The 25,135-nt window shown below is 44.9% G+C and overlaps 1 protein-coding gene across 5 annotated transcripts; it reads left to right on the top strand.

Annotated features, from left to right (window-relative positions):
* Positions 1-1,142: 1,142 nt before the first annotated feature.
* Positions 1,143-24,904, top strand: ZBTB2 (zinc finger and BTB domain containing 2). Of its 5 annotated transcripts, none has more exons than XM_019951836.3 (3): positions 1,143-1,278; positions 15,602-15,786; positions 22,133-24,904. In XM_019951836.3, the coding sequence occupies exons 2-3, from the start codon at positions 15,614-15,616 to the stop codon at positions 23,502-23,504; spliced, it is 1,545 nt and encodes a 514-aa protein (XP_019807395.1). In that variant the 5' UTR covers positions 1,143-1,278; positions 15,602-15,613; the 3' UTR covers positions 23,505-24,904. The 5 variants fall into 5 exon arrangements, with proteins under 5 accessions (XP_019807395.1, XP_073645844.1, XP_019807396.1 ...); XM_019951837.3 differs by lacking the exon at positions 1,143-1,278 and adding an exon at positions 1,687-1,816; XM_073789742.1 differs by lacking the exon at positions 1,143-1,278 and adding an exon at positions 11,067-11,481.
* Positions 24,905-25,135: the final 231 nt, after the last annotated feature.

Genomic DNA, 25,135 nt, shown 5'->3' with positions numbered 1-25,135 from the left:
GAACTGCTGCCTCCATTTTCTTACAAATCAAGCCATATTCTTTTTTAAGTCTTCAAAATCCTAGATATGTAAAACAAATCGTTAAATGCACTCCTCAAAGGACTAAATCATACTTCTAAAGATATAAATAAAATTCTAGCAAAATGGCAACGACGCAAAAGTAAACTTTAACATGTTAAGAATGACCATCAATGAATATTAAACCCCATGCTTGCCCTGTTACCATGTTTCAGGACCTCACCGTTAAAAGATTTCAGGACCTCTAAATTTAACAGAATGGCCAACTCTGGAAGCCACTCTAACAATATCTCAGAGACCAAAGCTTAAAAGGAGAGTAAATTGTTCGTAAGTAACAAACACGCTTTGCAGACTTCGACTTTTCTGGACCAAAGCTTCATAAGCTAAAACCCAATTACTGAAATAAGCACCAAATTCAATCCTAACAGAAACGTCTTACATCACACTCATCTGGTCTGTAAGGAAGCACTTCTACCTCTACACACAGCACCAACAAGCATGTCTACTCCAGTATGCCTTCTCAATTACCACTGGCGGTAAAAAAAAGTATTAGTAATTTCACAACTATCTCCCTGGTTCTCAAGTCCAATCCATTTCAAGTCTTTCAAGGTTAAAATTTATGCTAATACGGGAAGCAGAGGGACAAAGCTATAGGCCAGAGATGTCAAGCACAAGCTTGCAGAAGGATCCAAGCAGTAATTCTCCATCCCTTCCCCGAGCATCTCCAGGATTGTCCTACCTAACACTTCATGTAAACATGGGGCTTGTGACTCAAGCCTCCAGCCCCAATAGGTGGAGAGAAGTTTCCTCGCCTCGGCTGCACATGGTCTGCAGAAGTTTGGCTGGAGTAGAGCGCGGAGCCTGGGTGGGAGCGGCAGCGTACTTAGTGCTGCAGGCGGCGGCGGCTGCGGCGGCGGCAGAGCAGCAGGAGGCGGAGGCGGGCGGGGGGAGGGGAGGCGGCTGGGGGGGCGGAGGGGGCTCTTGCCGCCACAGCTCTCTCGCCGCCTCTCCCCCCCGGCGGGAGCCGCTCTCAGCCTCTTTGCACTAGTCGCTCCGCTCTCTCGGTCATGTGACCTTAACGTAACCGGACAGGAAAAGCCCCGCCGCCGCCGCCGCCGCCGCGCCGGAGACACCGACCGCGGCGGCAGCAGCAGCAGCAGCAGCAGCGAGAAGCAGAGGCGGCGGCGGCGGGGAGAGCACGGCCAAGGCTGCCCAGCGGTGCCTCCTCCACACCCCCCGCCGCAGCGACACCGGCGACAGGTAAGCGCGCACCGCCTCCTCCTCCCGGGGCCGGTGCCCACGTGCCGCCCCCGGCCCGGGCTCAGGGAAAGCGAAGGGGGGGGGGCGGGGGCCACCGGAGCTCGCAAACGGTTCCGGCAGCGACGGTGGCAACAAAGAAGACGAATGACCCCAGTCCCGGGGCTTCAGCTGAAGGCAGGCGGAGGGCCCGGACCACACGGGGACCCGGTTCTGGGAAGCGAGGGCACGGGCGCCCCGCAGGGGCGGGGGCGGCTGCGCCTGGCGCCGGGGCTCTGGCCGCCTGACAAAACCATCCCCCGGAGCCAGGCGGCGGCGAGTCGGCAGCAGCTCCATCCGGGGCTTTGCGCGAGGGGGAGGGGACGGAAGCCGAGAGGGCGGGCGGCGGAGAGGAGGAGGGAGGGAGAAAGGGGAGGGGGGCGATTCGCGTTCCGTTCCCCGTCGCCGGTCCCTCCCTTCCCGCCGCCACCGCGAAGCGCGTCCCGAGCGGCGGCGGCCGGTGAGCGTCCCGCGCTGGAGCCCCAAGAGGCCGGCCCGTCAGGTGCGTAATCCTTCCGTAATCGCCTCGCCGCCGCCTCCTGCTGCTACCGCCGCTGCTTCTTCGGCGGCAAGGCTGCGAGCTGCGGAAGTGGGTTTGGGGGAGGGGAGCGGAGAGGGAGGGGGAGGGGAGGGATCCGGTCCGACCGGAGCAGGCCCGGCCTCTCTGGCGCTTCTCCCAGCTGCAGCGGCTCCTACAGCTGCTGCCGCTACTGCTGCGGCTCCGCCTCCCCGCTCGCGGGCGGGGGCGCGCACGCGCGCTTCCGGCCTCCTCGGGTCTCGCGCTGTCTCCCGCTCTCGCGCGCGCTCTTCCCCTCGCCCTGTCTGGCCACCCCCCCCGCCCCCGGCGCCGGAGCTGTTGCGCCGGCCGGGGCGTTGCGCACGGCGTAGGCGTCGGCATTGTGTTAAACTCCGCGGGACTTGGGCGAGCGCGCGCGCGCACGCGGGACTGAGGAAAGCGGAGAGCGTGCGGCGCGGCCCAAGTGCGTCGCTCCTCCTCTCCCCTCAGCACCTCGGGGATGGGGGCGGGGCCGGGGTGTGCGGCGCCTGGCCCCGCCCCCGGCCTCGGCGCCCGCCCTTGGCGGGGCGAGGCTGGCGGGACTAGGCTGAGTAGGTGGACGTTGAGCCGCTTTCTGGCAGAGGGTGGGGGGAAACGCTGGCCCCCGCCCGTGCCGCGGGGGTGGGCGCGCTGAGCGGCGGCTTCCAGCTTCCGCTCCACGGGCGATCTACGCCTCCGGTAAGGCCGAGGCTAGCCCAGAGCTGCGCTGTGGTTGCTGGCTGCTTGGCCTTGAGGCCGGCCTCCGAGCCGCGCTCCCGGCCGATGCGGCCTTCACACCCGTGTAGGGCTTCGCGGAGGGGAGGTTGGGGCGCGGAGGCTGCTTCCTGGGGCCAGAGTCGTTTCCTCGGTGTAGCGAAACCCCCAAACCATTCTTTTTTTTTTTTTCTTTTTTTTTTTTCATTCATTTTTAAACAAGGCTGCAAAGAGACATGGTGATGCAAAAGGTGCTTAGGAAGCGAGGTTTTTGTTCCTTTTAGCTGGTAGTGAATTAAGACGGCAGTAAAGAAAGCAGGGGTAGCAGAGCGGGCAAGAAAGTGGTTGGGCAGAGTGAAAATGTAGTTATTGCTACGCCATTTACTGCGAGAACTTCAACTGCTGAACTCCTAATTATGCCGTAGGGAAATAACCCAGGCTCGTTGCCCCGCCCCCAGTTTGCGGTGTTCCTTAGCTCTTCATCATACAATGGGCCCCCTTGGCGTGTGAGTCTCAGGTCTATTCATTTTCATAGGTTATTGTTTTAGTAAAATAAAGCATTAAAAAGATCGGAATCACGGGCTCAAGCAGAATTCCAAGGTGCTCTGGGTTTCCTTAAACCCAGTCCTTCCTAGGACCGACCCTCTATGTTGACCCCTAATGGGTCACTGGAGCAGGGTATAAATATCACGAGCATTTTAGTCTGAGGGGCCTGAGATTTTATTAGGAAATCAGAACTAAGACATTTTAAACCCTAATTTCTCTGATTTATTACAAGCCAAAATTAATTGTTAAAGGAAATTTTTATTTTGCATTCTAAGTGATCTTGGTATGTGTCCAGGGCATTTCCAAACTGTTAAAAGTAATTTTGAAGAAGGAAGTTTACGACTAATAATACATTCCTGTAAACTGGGCGTTTCTCACTTAATAAATGTGTGGTTTATATAAGTTTATTTTCTAGCCAAAGACTTGACCTGTGTTGAAACCATCACCAGATCTCAAAGTACAAGAAGTGGCATACCAATGGTATCGGTGCCACAGATAGTCAACAGTGGAGGAACCCTGTTACGGGATGGCAGATAAACCACCCCTAAAGCTTTGCTGTACAGTCCAGCTGCTTACTTGCCAGTTTCAAAGCTTCTCTTCAGAGAGGACGTAAATACCCGGTGCTCCGCCACCTCTTCCCGTGGAATACACCAGCAACAGAGAATAAACACTAGATGTATTAGGTCATAGAATAAAAGCTATGACAGTTTCTTTCTTATCTTAATGGTTAATATGAACTTTGCACTGTCCTCCAAAATCTGCACTTTTGTGATATAAAATTTTTATTAAATTATATAAAATTGCATTTACCCCAGTTCCTCCAAGAAGATACATGTCCCTGTGTAAGGGGATATGCTTTTTCCCCGGCTTGAGAATCACCAACATAGAGGTGGGAAGTGAAGGAGATGTCTAGGGCTGACCTGTGGCATTGGCTTGGGGTCAGCTGCTTTGGAGTTGGGAGACTTTCCTACCATTTCTTACCTGTGGCTTGTGGCTTCATCCCTAGACCCACTCACCTTTCTGTGAAGTAACTTTTGAGACCGGGCAAGTAGTGTAGCGCCAGGCCATCACAGTAAGGGAGGAACTGCTGGTCAGCCGGAGACTTTACCATAAATTTCAAAATCCACCTGACAAAAGGGCATTGGTCACTTTTCCTACTTCCTTATGATCTTTGGGTCACAAAGCATGACCCTGAAAACCAAAAAGGGAATTGAGAATTTTTTTTCCTCCTAGAAAAAGAAATTTAACATTCTAAGCATTAGGTCAAGAATACTTCTTAACCTTTTTTATGCTCAAGTAGGTTGTAATTTTTATTAACAAATTAAACTTAAATAATTAAATATTTCTTTGAATCCATAGTAAATACGGTTGTGTTTTACAGTGCTGATATGCCCTTGGTGCAGTCAGTAGCCACAGAAAGAACACTTACAAGGAGTTGGCTGGCCAAGACGGTGAAGACTTTAGGCAAGTTTGAGGCTGGTATTTATGCTCAAATGCAGAATCCCCAGCTCACACGCATTGAGGTTTGCATCATGTGACATTCTCACATCAAGAAAGCTCAGTATGCAAAGATAGGAATTTGTAAAACACTTTACTGTATCTGGTTAAGTACTTATCAAACAAATCTTTTACTTTACAAGAGGCTTTCGTGTACAGTTTCTTTAAATATTGTGCACCCCTAAGTTCTGCATGAAGCAAGGGTGAACTTCAAAATAATGTGAGAACAATTTCAGAGCGTACACATGTTCTTCTATGCCCCGCCTAGTCATTTAGATTCTCCATGTCCCCAGAGTGATTCTGAACAGGGATTGTCTAAGTGTGGTCTACGGTCCCTTGTGAATCCCCAGGACCCTTTCAGGGTTCCATAAGGTCAAAGCTATTTTCCTAATGATACTAAGATGTTACTGGCCTTTTTCACTGTTGACCAAATGTGTCAACATTGGGGAGATCTGCATAACTCAATGAACTGACATTTTCCAAATAACCAATAGGCAGTGTTAAAAGTCATGAATGGGTAAACGATCCATTCAAAGTGTAAGAGACAGCAATGAATTTTACTGTAATTGAGCAGGTAAATTTCATTCATTGATGTATAAAACTTTTAGATCGCACAACTAACCTTTAAGAAACTACCACTTGTCAAGTTTTGGTGTAATATCAAAGAAGAATATCCACAATTACCTGAAAAGTCTACTTAAATGCTTTCTGTTTTTTTTTTAACTGCGTATATGGGTGAGACTAGATTTTCTTTAATACTCAACCAAAACAGACATCACAGCAGAGTAAATGGAGAAGCAGGGTGAATGCAGAATCCAGTTGTCTTCTATCAAAGAGATTTGTAAAAATATAAAAAGATGCCACTTCACTATTTTTTTGTTATTTTGGAAGATATAATTTTTTTTCACAAAAATGTGTTATTTATATTAACATGCAACGGGCTTGTTATTGCTATGTCTAATTGAACTAATAAATGTTTTTAAATTTCTCAGTTTTAATTTCTAATATAAATCTCAATAGTTATATTCCATATAAACAAAAGCTCTTGATATCATCAGTAATTGTAAAGAGTGTGAAGGGGTCCTAATACCAAAAAGTTTGAGAACCCTGAAATAAAATATTGAAGTGAATTAGTCAGTTAAGTCTTTGAGTTAAAATATATTTGGAGCTCCTCTCTGGCATACATGGAGCTGCACCTATAGGTGATTATGTTTTCTTCAGATTCATTTTACTAATCAATCATACAACATATGAAAAAGGAAGGCAATCTCTACTTTGGAGGGTTATTAGAAGCAAATTAGGTTAGGTTTTAAATTTTGCTGTGTGGTCACATCCACATCTACGTTTCCTTAAAGTTGGTTGTAGCATAATACCTTTCAAATTATCACTTAAATATCAACTCTTTTTAGCCATAAATCTCTGACCTGCTTCTCCTTGACATCTGAACTATCCCTGAACTCCCTCCTTCTGACCTCAACTTATACTCAGAAATTAAAAACTAATTTTAATGTTAACTTAAGCAAAATACAATTAAAAAGAAATCTTTTACAAATGCAATGCTTTCCAAAGTCAGAATAAGTGCCAGTGGTAAGTGTATGTCCCTCCTTTTCCTAATTACTATGGGGAGGATTGACTAAAGAAATGTTAAGAAAACTATGTCAACCTATCATCACAACTAAAGACATTTCCTAGCCTCGAAGTACGGTTTTAAAATATATTAAAATTCAAACAACCAGCCTCATTCAAGTTTACTTTATAGGCCCTCAAATATTAATTATTAATAATACTAATTGAAAAAGCAGTTTTTTCCTCCTGGTAAGTGGTCTAAACTACTACTTGAAAGAATCAATCTTACTTGTGGGTAGTGCTTTTTCTATTACTGAGGTGTCCTGTGCATTACAATATTCATTTATGTTTCACTTAAATAAAATCAAGGACTCCAGAGGACCCTTTTAGTGCCCTTGAAATGGGTAATCTAAGTGGTATTTAGTATCTTAGAAGGGCTATTATCTTTAAAAAGTGAATCATCAATTCCCAAAAGCTGTTTTGGTCTCCTGTTCTTATACCAAAAATGAAGGAGGAACTTGGGTTGTCAAAATATAATGTGATTACATACGTCCCATTCAGCTGTTCCTCCAGAAGATGAGTCATTTACTTAAGGATCAGCCCACCGTGTGCTGTGTGATGGCAGCTGACAGCACTCGACATCTAGGTAGTAGCCCATTTTCAGAGTGATACAGTGGTGAAGGCAAAACCCAAAGCATTAAATAATATAAATGATTCTTTGTATTTGGCTTTGGAAAGTGTTTTTAATTTATTTCAACATGTTACATCTTACAGTCTCTGAATTTGCTTAAGAAAAAAGCCACTTTGTACACCTGTACGTACATAAGAAGGCATTCTGTGCAATCTCACTTTTAACAATTGACTCCCCTCTTTATCTCTACTTGTCTTCAGTTCCTCTCTGCTCACTATTCTGATTTAGGAAAGACAAATGATTTTTTTTTTTAACGTTCCATTTATAGTGTTGAATGGGTGGGGGCTTTATATAGGTCTTCAGTTTTATGTCAGGTTGTTGGCCCTCTGTGACTACGACTGGTAAGAACTTTTAGGAATGACCTGTAGAGCAAGGTAGTGTCGTGGAAGGAGTGTGAAATTTACACCCAGAAGACCAGGGTTCAGTGGACTCCTGTTAGTTTTAACCTCTTTGAGCTATCATGTAATGATTTAAGGATGTGACTTCTAGAGTCAGACACACCTGGCTTCTCCAAAGACTCTCTGACATAAATTACAGACAAGACTTCGGAGTTCCAGACCAACATTACTGACCGACAAGTACCCTACATCCCTACCTGGCATGTCTCAAAAGCATCTCAATCCCAACGTGTCTGGACCTAACCTCATGATCTTCCCCCACAAAACTGGGTTTCTGCCTGTGCTCCCACCACTGGGGGGAGCCCCATGCTCTATCCAGTTACACAAGTTAGAAATCTGGGGATTACCTAGGACACCTTAATCTCCCCCACCCTCCTCCATTGAATCCACCAACAACCAGTTCTGCTGATTTTTTTATCTTCTGTTTTTCAAATTCTGTCCATCTTCATCGCCACCACCCGATCTGTCATCTCTCTTCTAAACCACTGGAAGACCTCCCCTCTCAACCACTTCTAACAGGCCTCCCCTTGCCCACCTCTTTGCCACCATCCCCTGTTTGGTTGGCCCTTCAGCTGCAGCCATCTGATCATGTAGATCAGCTCAGAATGATATTTATATCGTACACCTCTGGTCATGTCACCTTTCTTCAAATTCCCTTTGGGAGCTCCTCACTGCTCTTAAGATATGGACCAGAATCCTTAACAAAACCCGAGTCTTCAGCTTCACCTGCCTCATTCGTCTCTGGCTCTTTGCCCTTCAGCCACATTGACCTTCTTTTAGTTCCTCAGTTGCATCTTGTTCCCTCCTGCCTTAAGGCCTTTGCAAATGCTGATCCCTCTGCCTGGAATACTCTACCTTTGCCCAGTTAACTCTTCTCGTTCTTTAAATATCTTCTTAACTTGTATTTCTTCACAAACACCTTCCCTGACCCACAATCCCCAAATTAGACCCTAGTTTTATGACCTCATAGTTCCTTATATTTTTCTTTGATAGTTCTTATCAGAGTTGGCTATTAGAAATCTGTGCACTTACTTGATTATACCCTTGAACTCTGTGTATTCTTCATACTTGTATCCACTGCCCCTGGCACCTTAGGAAGCTCTCATCATGTGCATGACCACTTCCCAGGTCTGCTTCTTAAGAGCTGGCTCTGCATGTGGGCAAGTTACTTAACTTCCCTAAGTCTAAATTTCTTCTGGAAAAAGGCTAATTAATCCTTGACACACAAGTGGTCATTTATTATTAATGCTGTGGTTATTATTATAATTAATAATGAAACAAATAGTAAAAGACAATATACCATGGTATTGACCAGGATTAAATGATGTGTGTGAAGGGTTATTACAAACTATAAAGCACTATTAAGAACATAATTATTAGCATGAAGAAACACGAGGTGACATTTTAAAATTGAAAAATTGTTCCAAAGTATAGCACACATTAAATTGATGAGAATTTTGGAGTTAATCTAGGAAAAACAGAAACTGAACTTTTACCCCCAAATCACCCAACTAGTCAGGGGCCAACCGATGATTGGAACTCAACACTCTTCTCCTCTCTAAACATGTAGTTTTTAATTTATTTAACAAATATTGAACCTCAGACAGTATGCTTAGGCACATGGGATAAAGTAATAGATGATAAGTAGCACTCAATGCTGGCTTTCCAGAAGCATCAGGCAGGTTCGCAGAGGCTCTGGAGGTAAGAAGACCCTCCAGTCTTGAAGGTCAGGGAAATTTTGCAAAGGACAAGTGGAGCTGGGGGGGAGGGGCAGGCGGTCAGTGGTGGTCCCTCTGCAAGTGGCACATTCAAAGGTCCTGCACAGAAGTTCCAAGGCCCAGTTCAAACAGGCCCCGTCTCCTGACCATGTGAGTAGAAATCAGGTTGCTGAGCTGCTCAGCTTTGAGAGGGAGGCCCCTGAGCAGTGAGTGTTATGTTCTGTTAGGAGCCCAAGAATGGCCTGGGCATTCAGGACATTTTCTGGGCAAAGAAAACTGCAGTTTATCTGTTCACCCAGAATTTCCCAAGTGAGTGAAATACATCATTCTGTCTTCGTTATCGTCAACATACTCAGATAAAACTGGATTTGTGATCATACCTGGACTTCAGAACAATGGGACACTTGTTGATCGCTTGGTAAAGACCACCAAACGGACAGTCTTGTATCAAGAAAACAATTAGGCACAACTTAATGTCATAAAGTAAAACTTTATGTTGTAATTTTTTTTGCATTAGAAAAATTTTTTTTTCCATATGTTGAATGTAGTGCCACTGTACTTCCTCTAGAAGTATATTCTGAAGTTATGTCCTGTCTACCTTTTTATGTTGAAAAGCCCTCCATTCCTAGCAGGTATGTAAATATTTTATGTCTTTTCTTTCAAAATAAAGAGGGAGCACACTCTGTTGGACCCCCAGTTTCAAGGTTGCTTGGTTTGTTTTTAGTAGGTCTTGGCAGCCCAGAAGTCTGGAAACCAATAGTTTAGATTAGCACTAGAGCATGGAATGCAGAGTGAGCAGCGGTGAGGTCACCTGTAAGCCATGTTGAGGAATCTGGGATTCATCCTGAAGGCGGTGGGGAAACAAGAGGAGGATTTTCAGCAGGATGGTAACATCAGATTTGCCTTGAAAAGATGGTTCTAGCTGTTTCATACGGATAGGTTGGAGAGGCTAGAGCTGGAAACGGGGAGATGAGTAGGGAGGTAGAGTTAAGGCGTGGGGTGGGATAAAGAGTTTAAATTGGTGGCACGTGGGTGGCATATGGGGAGTGAGAGGTAGAGGGCTGAAAGGGGAGTCGGGGTTCCTGGCTTGGTCGAGGGGTAGATGATGGAGCCATGCGCTGAGCTGGGGATACAGATGGAACAGGTTTATGTCTATCGCTTTTATTGTCCCTTTGGGATCTGAGTTGTTTTGCCTAGACTGAATTTAAGGTTCCTTTGGGACAGCCAAGTGGGAGTGGACCAGATCACCGCAGAGAGTCTGCAGAGTGAGAAGTGGGCTGTGGACCAAAAGCAGAGGAGCAAAAGAGGAATCTTGATGGGGATTAAAATAGAATAGCCAGAGGTGAGATGAAAACCAAAGTGCGGCGGCCTGGAAGCAGGGCCCAAATATTTATGGAGCAGGAAGAAGGGTATTAAATGCGGCAGAGAGGTCGAATAAACTACTTTTCCATTGGGCTGGGGAGCAAGAGGCCATCAGTGACTTTGGTGGGCAGTGCAGGGCCATTTCAGTGCTCGCGGGCAGCAGCAATATGGTTGGGTGAGCAGTTGATGGCGGTGGGAAGAGCAGATGTCCATTTCCTCAAGGGGGGGGTAGCCTGGAGCAGAGCCAGCCCGTGAAGACGCTGCATCTTCAGCCTACGCAGCACTGTGCAAGCAAAGCCTCATGGAAATGATTATGAAGGGGGCCGTGACAAGGAAAGAAGATTGGTGAAAGGGCGGTACTGTCCGCTGGATGGGGGTGGGGCAGGAGCTCCCTGAGATGCTCCAAGCCCGGTACCCTCTCCTCCCTCTACCCTCTTACCCCGTTTTCTCAGGTTCACTTATATATGTGAGAATCTAGGGGGTTGTTTTTCTTTTTCCCACTGAGAAAGGCTTTTTGGTCTCTAGAGTAAAGAAGATTTTCAAAAATTGATCTGTATGGGATTTTCCCCCCATGTGAAATATGAACATATGACACATTTTCTTTGTTTCTCCTTTCATTTGGTTTTTCCACTTTTCAGAGACTCCAGACATGTGTTCCGCCTTCTGTATTTGAAAGACACATTCAGTTCATTTCCTATTCTAGATGCCCCTAAATTGAGATCCTAAAATAACTAGTAGACCCTCTTTAAAAATAAACGTTTTGCAGTTTTATCATAGTTTTATTCTTATGATCTGAATAAGATACTTACGTTAGTCCGTTTTGGAACAAGGGGAGAGCCATACATTTTGCTAAATCGAAGAGATGATATATAGCCATTCATGTAAAAATCCCAAACCTCAAAATCGTCCTATAAAATGCTGATAAATGTGATGAAAATTTTATATGTCAAAAATCTCTCTAAAACAAAAGAGAGAAAAATATTAGCAACATATGTGACAAAGGGCTCGTTTTCTTTATATACAAAGGGTTTTACAGATAAGAAAAAAGAACAAATAACCTGATAGAAAATGGGCAAAGCTCATGAAGAGAAGCAAGAGGACATAAAAATACACTTCAGCTCATCATTAAATCCATAGAAGGTAAAAAGCGATATTGGCAAAGATTCTTTAAAAAGTGATAATACCCAGTGTTGGCCAGAGTGTGGGGAAATGGGTGGGGTGGATGGACACTATTGTGTGTCCATAATATTTGAATCTCTTATAACAAGTATATACACTTTAAAGTAGACATTAAGAATCCCCTATTAATTTTAAACAGACATACTTGTATGTAGTGCGCTCCAAAAAATCAAATGAACCCCAGTTTAAACCCTACTTCTTGTTCTTAGGTATTCTATAATCTTGGGCAAGCTACCTGACTTCCCTAAGCCTGATTCCTCATTTGTAAAATGTGGTTAGCAAAACCTCAAATAGCTCAAGTCAGTGTGAAAGTAAATGAATGACATATAGGTATTATACTTTTTGTAGAGAAAGGCAAGTTAGTAAGATGGGAAAGGAAGTGTTCTGGCGCTTTTCAGAGAACAGCCTTGAAGGCAAGTTTCTAAAGTTATATCCTGGTGGAGGTCAGATGAGAGCGATATTTCTTAGTCATCCCGGTTACTTTGCCACCTGGCAATGTCCCTGTCTCTCCTTCCTGATCTTCATGCTTTCGCCTTCTCTGACATACGCAGAAAACACTGGGGAACTAAGTTCCCGATCCACGTCACTGATGTTCACCTGCAAGCAAGACTACAGTCCAGGTCTCTTCACACTCAAACTCCTGCAAACAGGGATGGCTCTCCTGCCCCTCATGCTTGGATATATAGCTCTTGGTAGAAAACACGGTACTTGACATTCTGGAGTCTTGCTCTGTGACCAGATCAGTCTCTTAAAGAATCATTCCACTTTGTTCGTTTACTTTAGGGCACACTTGTCAATTTCTGTATCTGCCAGCTCATCCCCAGAACCTAACCCTAACCCTAGAACAGGAGGGTGAGGCGTTGAGCACCAGCTGAGTAAGAATCGATGTGTTTCTGTTTCTATATTTGTTTTGAAGCTTACCGGTAATGCTCTCTCCACAGTCGCTTCCCTGATTCTGAAGTTAAGCATCGTGGTTATCCATTTTTAATCTAATTAATTAATGTGTGATGGGCTTTCCTTTTTTAACTTTTTATTTTGAGATAACTGTAGATTTACAAGAAATAATACAGAAAGATCTCATGTACCCTTTACCCAGTTTCCTCTAATGGAAACATCTTGCAAAATTCTGCTCCATCACAACCAGGGTATTGACATTGACACCGTTGAGCTGCAGAACATTTCTGTCACCACAGGGCTCCCTCCTGTTGCCCTTCTATACAGCCAAGCATCATTGTCCTCTCCCCTCGCCCCTCCACCACTAATCTGTTCTCTACTTCCATAATTTTCAAGAATGTTATGTAAATGGAATCATACAGTATGTAATCTTTGGGCACATAATTCACCCAGGTTGTTGCCTGTTTCTGTAGTTCATTTCGTCTTAAGGCTGAGTAGTTTCCTGTGGTTTGGGCATACCACATTGTTTTAACTGTTCAGCCATCGAAGGGCATCTGGGTCACTTCTGGTTTTTAACTGAGGAGTAAAGCTGCTGTGGATATACAGGTGCAGATTTTTGTGTGAACCTAAGTTTTCATTTCTCTGGGATAAACGTCCATGTGTGCAATTGCTGGGTAGTATGGTAGTTACATATTTAATTTTTAAAGAAACTGCTTACTTTTCCAGAGCGGCTGCACCGTTTCACCTTCCCACCAGCAATGGCATGAGCAGTCCATTTCTCCGCATCCTTGCCAGCACTTGATTGTTGTTCTTTTATATTTGGCCACCCTGCTAGGCATGTGGTGAATCTCACTGTGGTTTTAATCTGCTTTTCCCTAATCGCTACTGAACTGTCTTTTCATGTGTTTGTTTGCCATCTGCATATCCTCACTTCAGGTATTTTGCCCATTAGGTTTCTAATCCGATTGTTTTTGTACTGTTGACTTTTGAGAATTCTTTATATATTCTAGATACTAGTCCTTTATCACATTCTTTTCTCCTACTTTTTAGCTTGTCTTTTCATCCTCTTACCAGGGTCTTCCTCAGAACAAAAGTTTTTAATTTTTATGAAGTACAGTTTATCAATTTCTCCTTTTATGCTTTGTACTTTGGATGAATCCTAGATTCTCTAAGATTTTATCCCATTTTTTTCCCCAAAAATTATAGTTTTGGTGTTCTACATTTAAGTCTGTGATGCATTTTGAGTTAATTTTTATGTAAGATATGAGACTTAGAGATCAAAGTTCTTTTTCTTTTCTTTTTTCCTTTTCCTTTTTTTTTTTTTGTCTATGGAAGTCCAGTTGATCCAGCACCATTTGTTGAAAACTGTTCTTTCTCCAGTGAATTATTTTTGTGCCTTTGTCAAAAATCTACTGTACATAATTATGTGGGTTTCTCTATTCTGTTCCATTGATCTGTGTGTTTATCCCTCCGTCAGTACCATACAGCCTTGAATACTGTAGCTATATAATACATCTCGAAATTGGATAGACTGATTCCTCCCGCTTTATTACTCTTTTTTAAGAACTGTTTTAGCTATGCTAGTTTCTTTGCCTTTGCATAAACATTTTAGAATATTCTCGTCTGTATCTACAAAGAAAATCTTGCTGGGATTTTGAAAAGAATTATATCAAACCCATATATCAATTTAGAAAAAATTGATTTATCTTATGTGTTCCTAAACATAAATACAGTATGTCTCTTCATTTATTTAGATCTTCTTTGATTTCTTTCACCAGCATTTTGTAGTTTTCAGTATACAAGTCCTATATGTGTTTTGTTAGATTTAAATCTATGTATTTCATTTTTTGTATGATTATAAATGATATATTTCTAATTTCAGTGTCCACGTGTTCAGTGTTAGTATATAGAATTACGATTGGGTTTGTTTGTTTGTTTTTGGCTGCGTTGGGTCTTTGCTGCTGCGCGGCATGTGGGATCTTCCCGGACCAGGGGTCGAACCTGTGTCCCCTGCGTTGGCAGGTGGAGTCTTAACCACTGCACCACCATGGAAGCCCTACAATTGGTTTTTATATGTTTATCTTGTATCCTGTGGCATGGCCAAAGTCGTTTAGTAATTCCAGGAGGTTTTGTAGATACCTTGGGATTTTCTGTGTATATAAAAGTCATGTCATCCACAAATAGGGACAGTTTTATTTCTTCCTTTCCTGTCAGTGTGCGTTTTATTTCCTTTCTTGCTTTATTGCTCTAACTAGAATATCCAGTACTATATTGAATAGTGAGAATGGACATCCTTGCGTTGTTCTCAGTCTTAAGGAGAAAGCATTCGCTCTTTCTCCCCATTAAGTACACTGTTGAGTATAATGTTGATATTTGTGTGCTGGGCTTTTATAAATGCTGTTTGCCTGTGGGAAGGAACACATCAGGATTTGATACACCGGCTCCCCCAGAGGCAGTTCCCCTACTACAAATAGATTGAGGCCATGTGGTTTGCTGGAGTGAAGTATGAGGAATTAAAGAGGTTAGAACCTTGGAGTCAGAACATTCAGATTTAAGTTTTGACTCCCCCCACCTTCTGGCCAGATGGGCCAGGCTAACTACTTGCACCTCTCGAAGCCCATTTCCTCCTCCACAGAAGATGGAGAAGAGGACCAGTCCTGAGCCCTCACCCTTGAGGAGTAACCATGTGGGGTTATTATAGCCCTGCCGGCTGCAGCTCCTGTCCACGGCAGGAGCTGGAGGATTGTCCAGACTTGGTGAGATCTTGGCCCTACCCTGCTGTGGCCACACCCCAGCACCTCAATTTACTTCTCTCTCTGGAAGGTTGGACAACTTCTGATGGATCATTAGAATTTGCGTTTGGAATCTTAAACTCAAAGACAAAAGATCCAGGAATGTTTGCTGTCTGGCGGGCTGACGGCTCAGGCCCATTTCCTGGTTCCTCCACTTACCATCTGTATAAACTTGGGCAAAGCACGCAGTCCCCGAATTCACCATAAATTTCATCATCTGTAAAATGGGAGTAACAACAGAACTACTTCACAGGGCTGTTGTGAAGACTGAGTGAATTTATGTAACGTTTCTAGCAGTGCCTGACATATTAGCCGTGACCATTACTGTTGGTGACTATAAAGACACTACTTATTTGTGAATCATCTTTCTTAAAACAAAATTGTTTGCTTTGCAGATTTTTTAAAAAATGGATTTGGCCAACCATGGACTTATTCTTCTGCAACAGTTAAACGCTCAGCGAGAGTTTGGTTTCCTGTGTGACTGCACGGTTGCCATCGGCGATGTGTACTTCAAGGCACACAAATCAGTTCTTGCTTCATTCTCCAATTACTTTAAGATGTTGTTTGTCCATCAGACCAGGTAACTAACGTGGTTGATAATAATCTAATGACTGTAGACTCTGAACTTCCGTGGCCCTCTTTCCCGTGAACATGCGCTTCGCCCTCATCACCACCGGGGGTCTCGCCGCCTCTCCCCAGGTTCCAGTCCCTCATCACCTCGCTTGCCCAGAGCAGCCCCTCCACCTCCGGGTAGCCACGCTGGGGGTCACCTACACAGTCAGGAGCGGCAGGGTCGGGTCCACTACGAAGGCAGCTTCCTCTCACTCCTCCGGCCCCGTCCCGGCTGTCCCCCAGGCTTTGAGTATTTATCCTTGTCTCCTAATGAGAAGCTTGGCGGCCTGAATTCCCACAATTTCCTTCTTTTCTCTCTTAAAATGTCTCAGTCTCCTTATCTTTGCACAGTTTTTTTCTTCCCATCTCTCTGTCTTGGGGAAAAGGGCCCCTGGTTGTCTAAGGAAACAGTCTTCCTCCTGCCCTTATGCTCCCAGATCCTACCCTGTAGTTTTCATTCTGTACTTTCCATTTCATACTTGTGCCCCCATTGCCATCCCCAAGCCTGTGGAGGCTCAGCCCTTCCGCGACACGGCTGTCTACCTGAGAGATGGTGCTGCTTTTCCTTTGTTTCACTGTGAAAGTTCTACAAAGGATGACCGATGGCCTCGCTTCCGCTCTCCTCATCCCACACTCTTCCTCTCCGTTGGCACTGTGGTTTCCACCCATCGCTCCACTGGCATCATTTTTCCAAGGTCGCCTCTTCATCAGAATCACTGCCTCTTCCCAGTCTCTGTCGTCCCTGACCTCTGCAGCCTTTGCGACTGTTTTCTTCCTTCTGAAGGGCTGTCACCTGCATTTTGATGACTCTGAATCCCCCTTGTTTTTCTGCCTTCTCCACAGGCGCCTCCTGCACTTTTGGTGAGTGGGGTCTCCACGCTGCTTTCTCTCTGCCTCTCCTGATGGGCGCTCATCTTTTCCTGGGTCTTGCCTCTGCTGGAAACCCGTTGACAGCTCTGGGCTTGATCTTTCTCTGTCTCCAGAACTCTGTTTCCCAAGGCCACAGGCTGCCTGCTGGACATCTAGAATTGAATATCCTCTTTTATCTCATTTTGCAAGCCTAAAACTGAATTAAGTCTTCCCTGAAGTCCCTTCTGACTTCCCTATTTTTTTTTATCTTCAAGTAAACCATACTAAAAATCTCTCTAAAATCGTATCCTGTCGGTGCCCAAATCATGTTTTCTTCATAATTACCTCTCACATTAGTTCTTTCCTTCCCTTCTCACTTCCATTTCCTAATCATTTTCCACGTTACTGTCAGATTAATATTCCTAAGCATTGCTTTGATTGGAGTGTGCCTTTGATCCGAAACCTACCAGATTGTGTTACTCCTTTGATTGGAAACCAAGAGGACACCGATCACACATCAAAATAGCACACAGATTCCTCATTCTGTCTTTCAAAGCCCTGCAGGCATGAAGCCTGACCTCCTTCCAGCCTGTCTCCCGACCGCACGCCCCACCTGGACCACGCTTTGCTGGCCTTCTGCCCACTCCCTGAGTTCTAGTTTACACATCACCTCTTCCGTGACCTCCGCCCCCTCAACAGTCAAGTGAGCGGAAATGATGAAAAGCAGTCTCTTCCTCTCTCAATAGCGCTTTATTTATGCCGTTTTGTACGAGCAACGTATTTTCCCTTTGTTGTTGTTATTTGCGTACTTACTTACCACCCCTCCTCATTTGTAAGATGCTTGAGGGCAAAGACTGGGTTTTACAAATGTTTTTGAACATTTGCAGCCAATAGTTCGGGGATTTGTACATAATAGACACTTGATAAATGTCTAGAGGAGCAGAATGGGGGATTAGTAGGATTAATGGCAGGCGGAGCTTGCTTTATCTTGGGACACTAAGGATGCTTCTGTTTCCTTCATTGTCAGAGACATCACAGCTAATAGGCACTGGAAGTCTCTACGCAGTGAATGAAATTGTCTTGCAAAGGGACAGGTTTTCATTTTGAGGCATAAAAGAATATAATGTAACGAGTTTTAAATAGATGCAGGAAACTTAAGTGTAGAACAGTAAGCAAATACCTTTCTAACAAAGGAATGTGATGTTGGTGCAGAGAGGAGCCAAGTTTCAGCAACAGTGTGTTATTGCCCCAGAGCTGGCGCGTGCCATTTGGGCTGCCTGAGGCCTTGACCACCTCTGGTGAGAGGAGAATACTGCGCGAAGACCACAGCCATGCTTTTAACTGCTGGCTACTGTAGAGATAGACCAAGAATACAGTTTTTTCACACTTAAGAAGAATGTTTTATGTCTGCAGTTACCACTAGATGTCTCTGTCTTATGGACACTCTCTAAGTGAAAGTTGTAAATCATGTAGACTTGGAGCTCTCAAAAATAAAACAGAGACAGGCCTTGCTAAGTACAACCTCTGACAACATCTAACGTTATTTTAAAATCTTTACTTTCAAAGTTCTTTAAGCCCAACTTTTACTTGAAGGGTCTAGTGAAGGAAAGATTGAAAATGTAAATGACTGTGAAAGTTTACAGGAAGGGCTTGTAGCTGTGCTAAAACTATATTTTTCCTCCATAAAAGTGTTACGTCAAACAGACATCTGCAAATCAAACCACTTAGGTGTAAGCATATTGTAGAGAGCTGTGTCCTTCCCAGAGCACTTGCAAATGACCAGAGTGGCCCAGAGCAAGCTTGAGAGAATCGACAGGAGGTCTGGCTGACTGGGAGGGAGAGCCGTCAAGGACAGCAATGGCTGGAACGTAACATAAGGAGTTTTTGGGGTTTTTTTTAATTGGTTGCTAACTTTTTTTTTTTTTTTTTTTGGCTGCGTTGGGTCTTCGTTGCTGCGCACGGGCTCTCTCCAGTTGCGGCGAGCAGGTGGCCACTCCTCGCTGCAGTGTGCAGGCCTCTCATCGCGGTAGCCTCTCCCGCTGCGGAGCACGGGCTCCAGGCTCACGGGCTCTAGAGCGCACGCTCAGTAGTTGTGGCTCCGGGCCCAGCTGTTCCGCGGCATGCGAGACCCTCCCGGACCAGGGCTTGAACTCGTGTCCCCTGCATTGGCAGGTGGACTCCCAACCACTGCGCCACTAGGGAAGCCCTAAGGAGCTTTTAAAATAACTTCTGAAGTGTCTTGAGTGTGTCTATGTGCTTCTGCTTTAAGAAAAGAAAAAAAAGTGAACAAATCAGGATAAATTGGCATCTGGAAACCTCCCAGAGCCCTGGGCACTTGCAGTAAACCCCAGGGACACGCCCTTTCCTCTCCCTGGGGGCTCCTCACTAGCTCTGCGGCCCCTGGAGTCCTTCCTTCTCCCTCTAAGCCTGGCTGAAGTGTGGACGGGGCCTCCCCAGCCCCATCCCTTCTTTGCCATCAGAAACTGTATGAAGTTCTTTAAAATTTGAGAGATTTACTGTCCAGTCACCTCCATTCACAGTCGTAGACAGAGGACAACCTATACAATAACAAATAAGGGGAAATTATAAAACTTACAACAGAGTTTTTCTGGAAAGGGGCCCTGCTTTGTATTTACCTCTCATGGATGCTGAAAAATGTAGCCCTGCTTTGGATTTCTGCCCTTCCCTCTTCTCTGCCCTGGGGGCAGCGGGGCTCTCTCTCCCCTCCTCCTGCCCGGAGGAGCATTCCTACCCACAGAACAAAAGGTGCCCTATGGTCTCCTGGGGGTGATTTGCATCTCTGAAGGCCTGTGGCTTTCCGGTTCATTAGGCCTTTGCCTGGCCCTGGAAAGATCCCCAGTAGTTAAGTCTTCAATCAGGAGTTGACTGCTTACATTATGAAAGTGTCCTTCAGCACACCTAATCCCTGCAGCTTTATTTTGAATATTGAATTTCCCTAAAGCATCTAAATATGTTCTAGTATTCACATAATATTGTTGGCACTTACCTTGTGCTTAAAGGGAGGCCCACCCAATAAAGACACGAATGATCTGTGTGTCTTTTTTAAAAACAGAGTGACATAAACTCTTCCTCTTTCTACCGTCAAAGGGGTGCTGGTTTTTAGGCTTGATCTTTATTCTTTGGCTTCCATACTTTATAGTCAAACATTTTCCACATGATTATTTGTATGCCGTCATGTTGAAATATACACACATTGATAGCGATGCAGTAGTTATCCAAATCTATTTTGTCACAAATTGCTATTAAAGTCACTTCCCCCCCTTTTTTTAACAGAATAAAATATTAAATTTAGAAGAGCAGCATATACTGATACTATTTTAGCATATTGGAAAATATTTGTTAATAAGATAAATAGCTTAATAGTAATAGTAAATCATAATAGTAATAAGTGGTATAATAAAAAATGATTGTAAATTCTAAAGGAATTCAAGGAAGGTGTCTTTAAAGTTTAAAAATGCACTGTCGGGCTTCCCTGGTGGCGCAGTGGTTAAGAATCCGCTTGCCAATGCAGGGGACTCGGGTTCGAGCCCTGGTCCGGGAAGATCCCACGTGCTGTGGAGCAACTAAGCCCGTGCACCACAACTACTGAGCCTGCGCTCTACAGCCCATGAGCCACAACTACTGAGCCCTCGTGCTACAACGCCTGAAGCCCGGGTGCCTAGAGCCCGTGCTCCACAACAAGAGAAGTCACCGCAATGAGAAGCCCACGCACCACAACGAAGAGTTAGCCCCCGCTCGCCGCAACTAGAGAAAAGCCCGTGCACAGCAACAAAGACCCAACACAGCCAAAAATAAATTAATTAAATAAATAAAATTTTTTTTTTAAATTCACTGTCTATAGAATATATTCACTCAGTGTGTGATAGCACACATACCTCATAATATGTAGATATACATCTCACTGATTGATAATGATGCATTAGCGTTTCCCTAAGGGCCCAGGGAGAGTTCTTGGGACCTTTTTATTATTGTTGCTTGAATCAGAATGCTGTTTCTGGGATGATGCAAACACTAAAGTCTAAAAGTTCTAAAATCAATTTTGCCACAACTGCTTTAGCTACCTCAGATAAATCATTTAACTTTGGGGGACCTCAGTTTCCATGTCTGTCAGATGGGAATAGTCAGATCTGCCTCATCTACTCCACAGGGTTGTCTTCATGCTCCGAAGACTCTTGGTGCTTTGGCTTAGGAGTTAGACTCAAATTTAAATCCCAGTTCCGTTGCTTACTAACTCTGATACTGAGCAAGGTATAAATCCCTTTGAACCTTAACTCCTTATCTGTAAAATGAGAATTAATGGCAATTAAATGAGAAAATGCCTATAAATCCCAGCTGCAGGGACTTCCCTGGTGGCGCAGTGGTTAAGAATCCTCCTGCCGATGCAGGGGACACAGGTTCGATCCCAGGTCCGGGAAGATCCCACATGCCGCGGAGCAACTAAGCCCGTGCGCCACAACTACTGAGCCTGCGCTCTAGAGCCTGCAAGCCACAACTGTTGAGCCCATGTGCTGCAACTACTGAAGCTCACGCACCTAGAGCCCGTGTTCTGCAACTAGAGAAAGCCCACGCGCAGCAATGAAGACCCAAAGCAGCCAATAAATAATTATTAATTAATTCTTTTAAAGATAACTGGAGAATATTAGAAACAATTTTTTAAAAAAAATCCCAGCTACAGTTCTAATGATGAGGATGATTACATTTGTTAAGGAACTGAGTTGTCCCAGAGCTGCTTTTCATGCAATCTGGCAATGCTGGGGCAGTGATCTGACTCCATTCGAGCTAGAATGTGCTTTGCCGTTCCTGTTCTTCCCAGCTCTACAGCACCCCATCCCCATGCTGGCGAGAGCAGAGGGTTGCAGAGCGGGGGTAAAATGAGGTTTTCCTTTTTCTCGCTTTTGTTGTCTTGCTCTTAGGCACTAGTCCAGCTCCTCCATGTTATATTGTTTGACTCTTACCTTGAAAGATCTGCTGAGCTCTGGATGGCCCTGGATCAATACAGAGTCCTAGACATTTAGCTAAAAGATCTGCAGGTCAGTGGTTCTTAACCATCTACTGGGTCACAGGCCACTCTCAGATAGAAAGCAATGGATCCTCTCCATAAAACACAAAGTTTTTTATATATGATATAATTTTATGTAGATTACTAGGAGAAAAACTGCTTCAAGAGTCTATGAGTTAAGATACCACATTTGTTTAACATGAATTTTCCTTTCTCGGTCCTTTAAAATATCTTTATTGTATTTCTCTCTGTTCTTAATAGGATTAGAGTTAAATTATATAGGCTCCAGTATTCTAGTTCATGAAATGAACAGTAAGATATACGTGAGATGGTCTTGTTTCTTTTGCCTTTATAAGTACCGGGTTTTTCCCCCAGGCTTTATGTTGTCGTTTGAGTCATGAATTGACGTTCACTCACAGGCTTGTTTTTGGCCTGTTTCTTGCAGTGAGTGTGTCCGTTTGAAACCCACTGACATCCAGCCCGACATCTTCAGCTACCTCCTGCATCTGATGTACACAGGGAAGATGGCCCCTCAGCTGATCGACCCGGTGCGGTTAGAGCAGGGGATCAAGTTTCTCCACGCTTACCCGCTGATCCAGGAGGCCAGCCTGGCCAGTCAAGGAGCCTTTTCTCATCCTGACCAGGTCTTTCCGCTGGCGTCTTCCTTGTATGGCATTCAGATTGCAGACCATCAGTTGAGGCAAGCCACCAAGATTGCTTCAGCGCCGGAGAAACTGGGCCGAGAGCCACGGCCACAGGCGTCCAGGATGAGCCAGGAGCAGGTGCCTGAGGCCTCCCAGCTCTCCCAGCTGCCCTCGAACCTGACCCAGGTGAATCGGACACACATGACCCCCTCGGACCCGCTGCAGACCTCACTGTCGCCCGACCTCGTCTCCACTCCTGTTCCTCCCCCGCCCCCCGGGGAGGAGACCAACCTGGAAGCCTCTTCCTCGGACGAGCAGCCTGCGCCCCTCACCATAGCCCACGTCAAGCCCAGCATCATGAAGAGGAACGGAAGCTTCCCCAAGTACTACGCCTGCCACCTGTGTGGGCGGCGCTTCACCCTCCGGAGCAGTTTGCGGGAGCACCTCCAGATTCACACGGGGGTCCCCTTCACAGCCAGCCAGCCCGGAGAGAGCCGCGTGCCCCTGTCTCTCTGCAGCAACACGGCGGACCTAGGAAAAGACGCCATGGAGGTGCCTGAAGCGGGGATGATCAGCGACAGCGAGCTGCGGCACATCTCGGACTCGCCCATCATCGACGGGCAGCCGCACTCGGAGACGCCGCCGCCCTCAGACATCGCGGACATTGACAACCTGGAGCAGGCCGACCAGGAGAGGGAGGTCAAGAGGCGCAAGTACGAGTGCACGATCTGCGGTCGCAAGTTCATCCAGAAGAGCCACTGGCGGGAGCACATGTACATACACACCGGGAAGCCTTTCAAATGCAGCACTTGTGACAAGAGCTTCTGCAGGGCCAACCAGGCTGCCCGGCACGTGTGCCTCAACCAGAGCATCGACACGTACACCATGGTGGACAAACAGACTCTGGAACTCTGCACCTTTGAGGAAGGCAGTCAGATGGACAACATGTTGGTACAGACGAACAAACCCTACAAATGCAACCTGTGTGACAAAACGTTCTCAACTCCCAATGAGGTTGTTAAACATTCATGCCAAAACCAGAACTCAGACGTTTTCGCCCTAGACGAGGGGCGGTCCATTCTCCTGGGCAGTGGGGACTCTGAAGTGACGGAGCCCGACCGCCCAGTGTTAGCTTCCATCAAAAAGGAGCAGGAAACAGTGTTGTTAGACTGAATGTTACTTATCTTTTTAAAAAACTGTCATTTTTACAAAGACTATCTTCCTTCCCTTCCCCCAAGTCAGAACTCTTGTTCTCCGTGGCATGATACAAACAGGTCCCTGCCCCTCCCTCCCCCTCCCCCTGCCCCGTCCCCAGCGCCCCCTCCTCCGTAAAGGCTTTGTGCATTATAAACCTGGAACATATTTACTTTAATTCAGGGGATATTGGAAAGATAATGGTCAGTAGTACTTATAAGCTCAAATAGACTTCGAGAAGTTTTGGATGATTGGAACTAATGAAGGGTATATAACAAAACAAAACAATTCGAATGCAATTTGGTAAGCTAAAATTATGACTTTCCCTGGGTAATAAGTCTTCCTTCTCAGAAAGACAATGTCTGAAAATACAGCATGCTGCTTAGAGATACAGTGGGGCTCTGTGCTATGCAAAATCTAGAGGTGTGGGGAAACTTTAAGTCCAAGAAAACGTTGTTAGTATTTATCCTCCAGAGGTCTTATTTCAGAATGCATCCTTTGAGATTATGTCCAGTTAAGAAAAATTATTAGTTAAGAAATCTACTTGAACAAAACACAAAAGAGAAAAAGTAATAATGTGATGGCAATCTTAATTTTTGGATAAAACATGACAAGCTGTGAGTTTGTGTGTCTGGAAGAGAAAATGTGTGGATACTTGATGTAAACAGGTGAATTAATGCAAATGCCTTATCTAATTGCTGGCTTCTTTCAAAGTTGAACAACAAGAAAATACTGTGTTTTAGTTTCTGACAAATGTGTCAGTTGTTTTAAAAATCACATTTGAAAGTACTGTTCTATAGATTGTCTTTCTGAATAGAAAACAACATGCCATTCTAGCAGTTGCCAGTGGTAAATTTGTTTTTAGCACCAGTCAGCTGCTTTTAAATCAGTGTGTGTATGTGGGGAAAAGGATACAGGAATATGCATCTTACAGGGAAACTTGTGAGCAGATGTAGCAACTTCAATGACTTTAAATGTTACTGCTAATAGTTTACTGGCAACATTCACTGAAGCATCAAAAATGGCAAAGAGAAATCAGGACAAAACACTTAACTGTGCTGTTTGGGAAAAAACTTAATTTTGATGTTTAGTCTCCAGTTGTTTTTTTTTAAACACAAGTTTCCTCCATCTGCCTGAAAGCAGTAAAAGTTGTCCATTAATCTTCCTTTAGGCCAGTAACAGAATGGTCTCACAGGATAAAACAGGAGCCAGAAATAAGGACCGAAGGGGAAAGGGAAGAACAGTTAATAACTGTGCTGTACGTATATGTTAAAAACTGAATATCCCGTCATCCTATTTCATGTATAGTTGAGTTCTCAGATTTGTAAGTTTTTATACATACTTTCATTGAATAAACATTTGACTAAATGGGTACATGATTTTATCTATGCATTACTTTGTTTACCCAAAAAGATGCAGGAAGGCCAAGTAGAGAGCATTGCTCCAAGAGTCAATTTCTTGCTGTGTCTCCGCCTCTCTCTATCTGTTGAACTTTGGGCAATTCCCCTACCCTGAGTGGTACTGTCTCTACTTGTAAAATGAAGACAATAACTCCATTGGATCATAAGATTGTGCGAATCAGATGAGTCAACGATATAAGAAGATGCTAT

The sequence above is a fragment of the Tursiops truncatus genome, chromosome 12 (assembly GCF_011762595.2).
Source record: "Tursiops truncatus isolate mTurTru1 chromosome 12, mTurTru1.mat.Y, whole genome shotgun sequence".
NCBI lineage: Eukaryota > Metazoa > Chordata > Mammalia > Artiodactyla > Delphinidae > Tursiops > Tursiops truncatus.
This window is presented reverse-complemented; position numbering and strand designations above follow the sequence as displayed.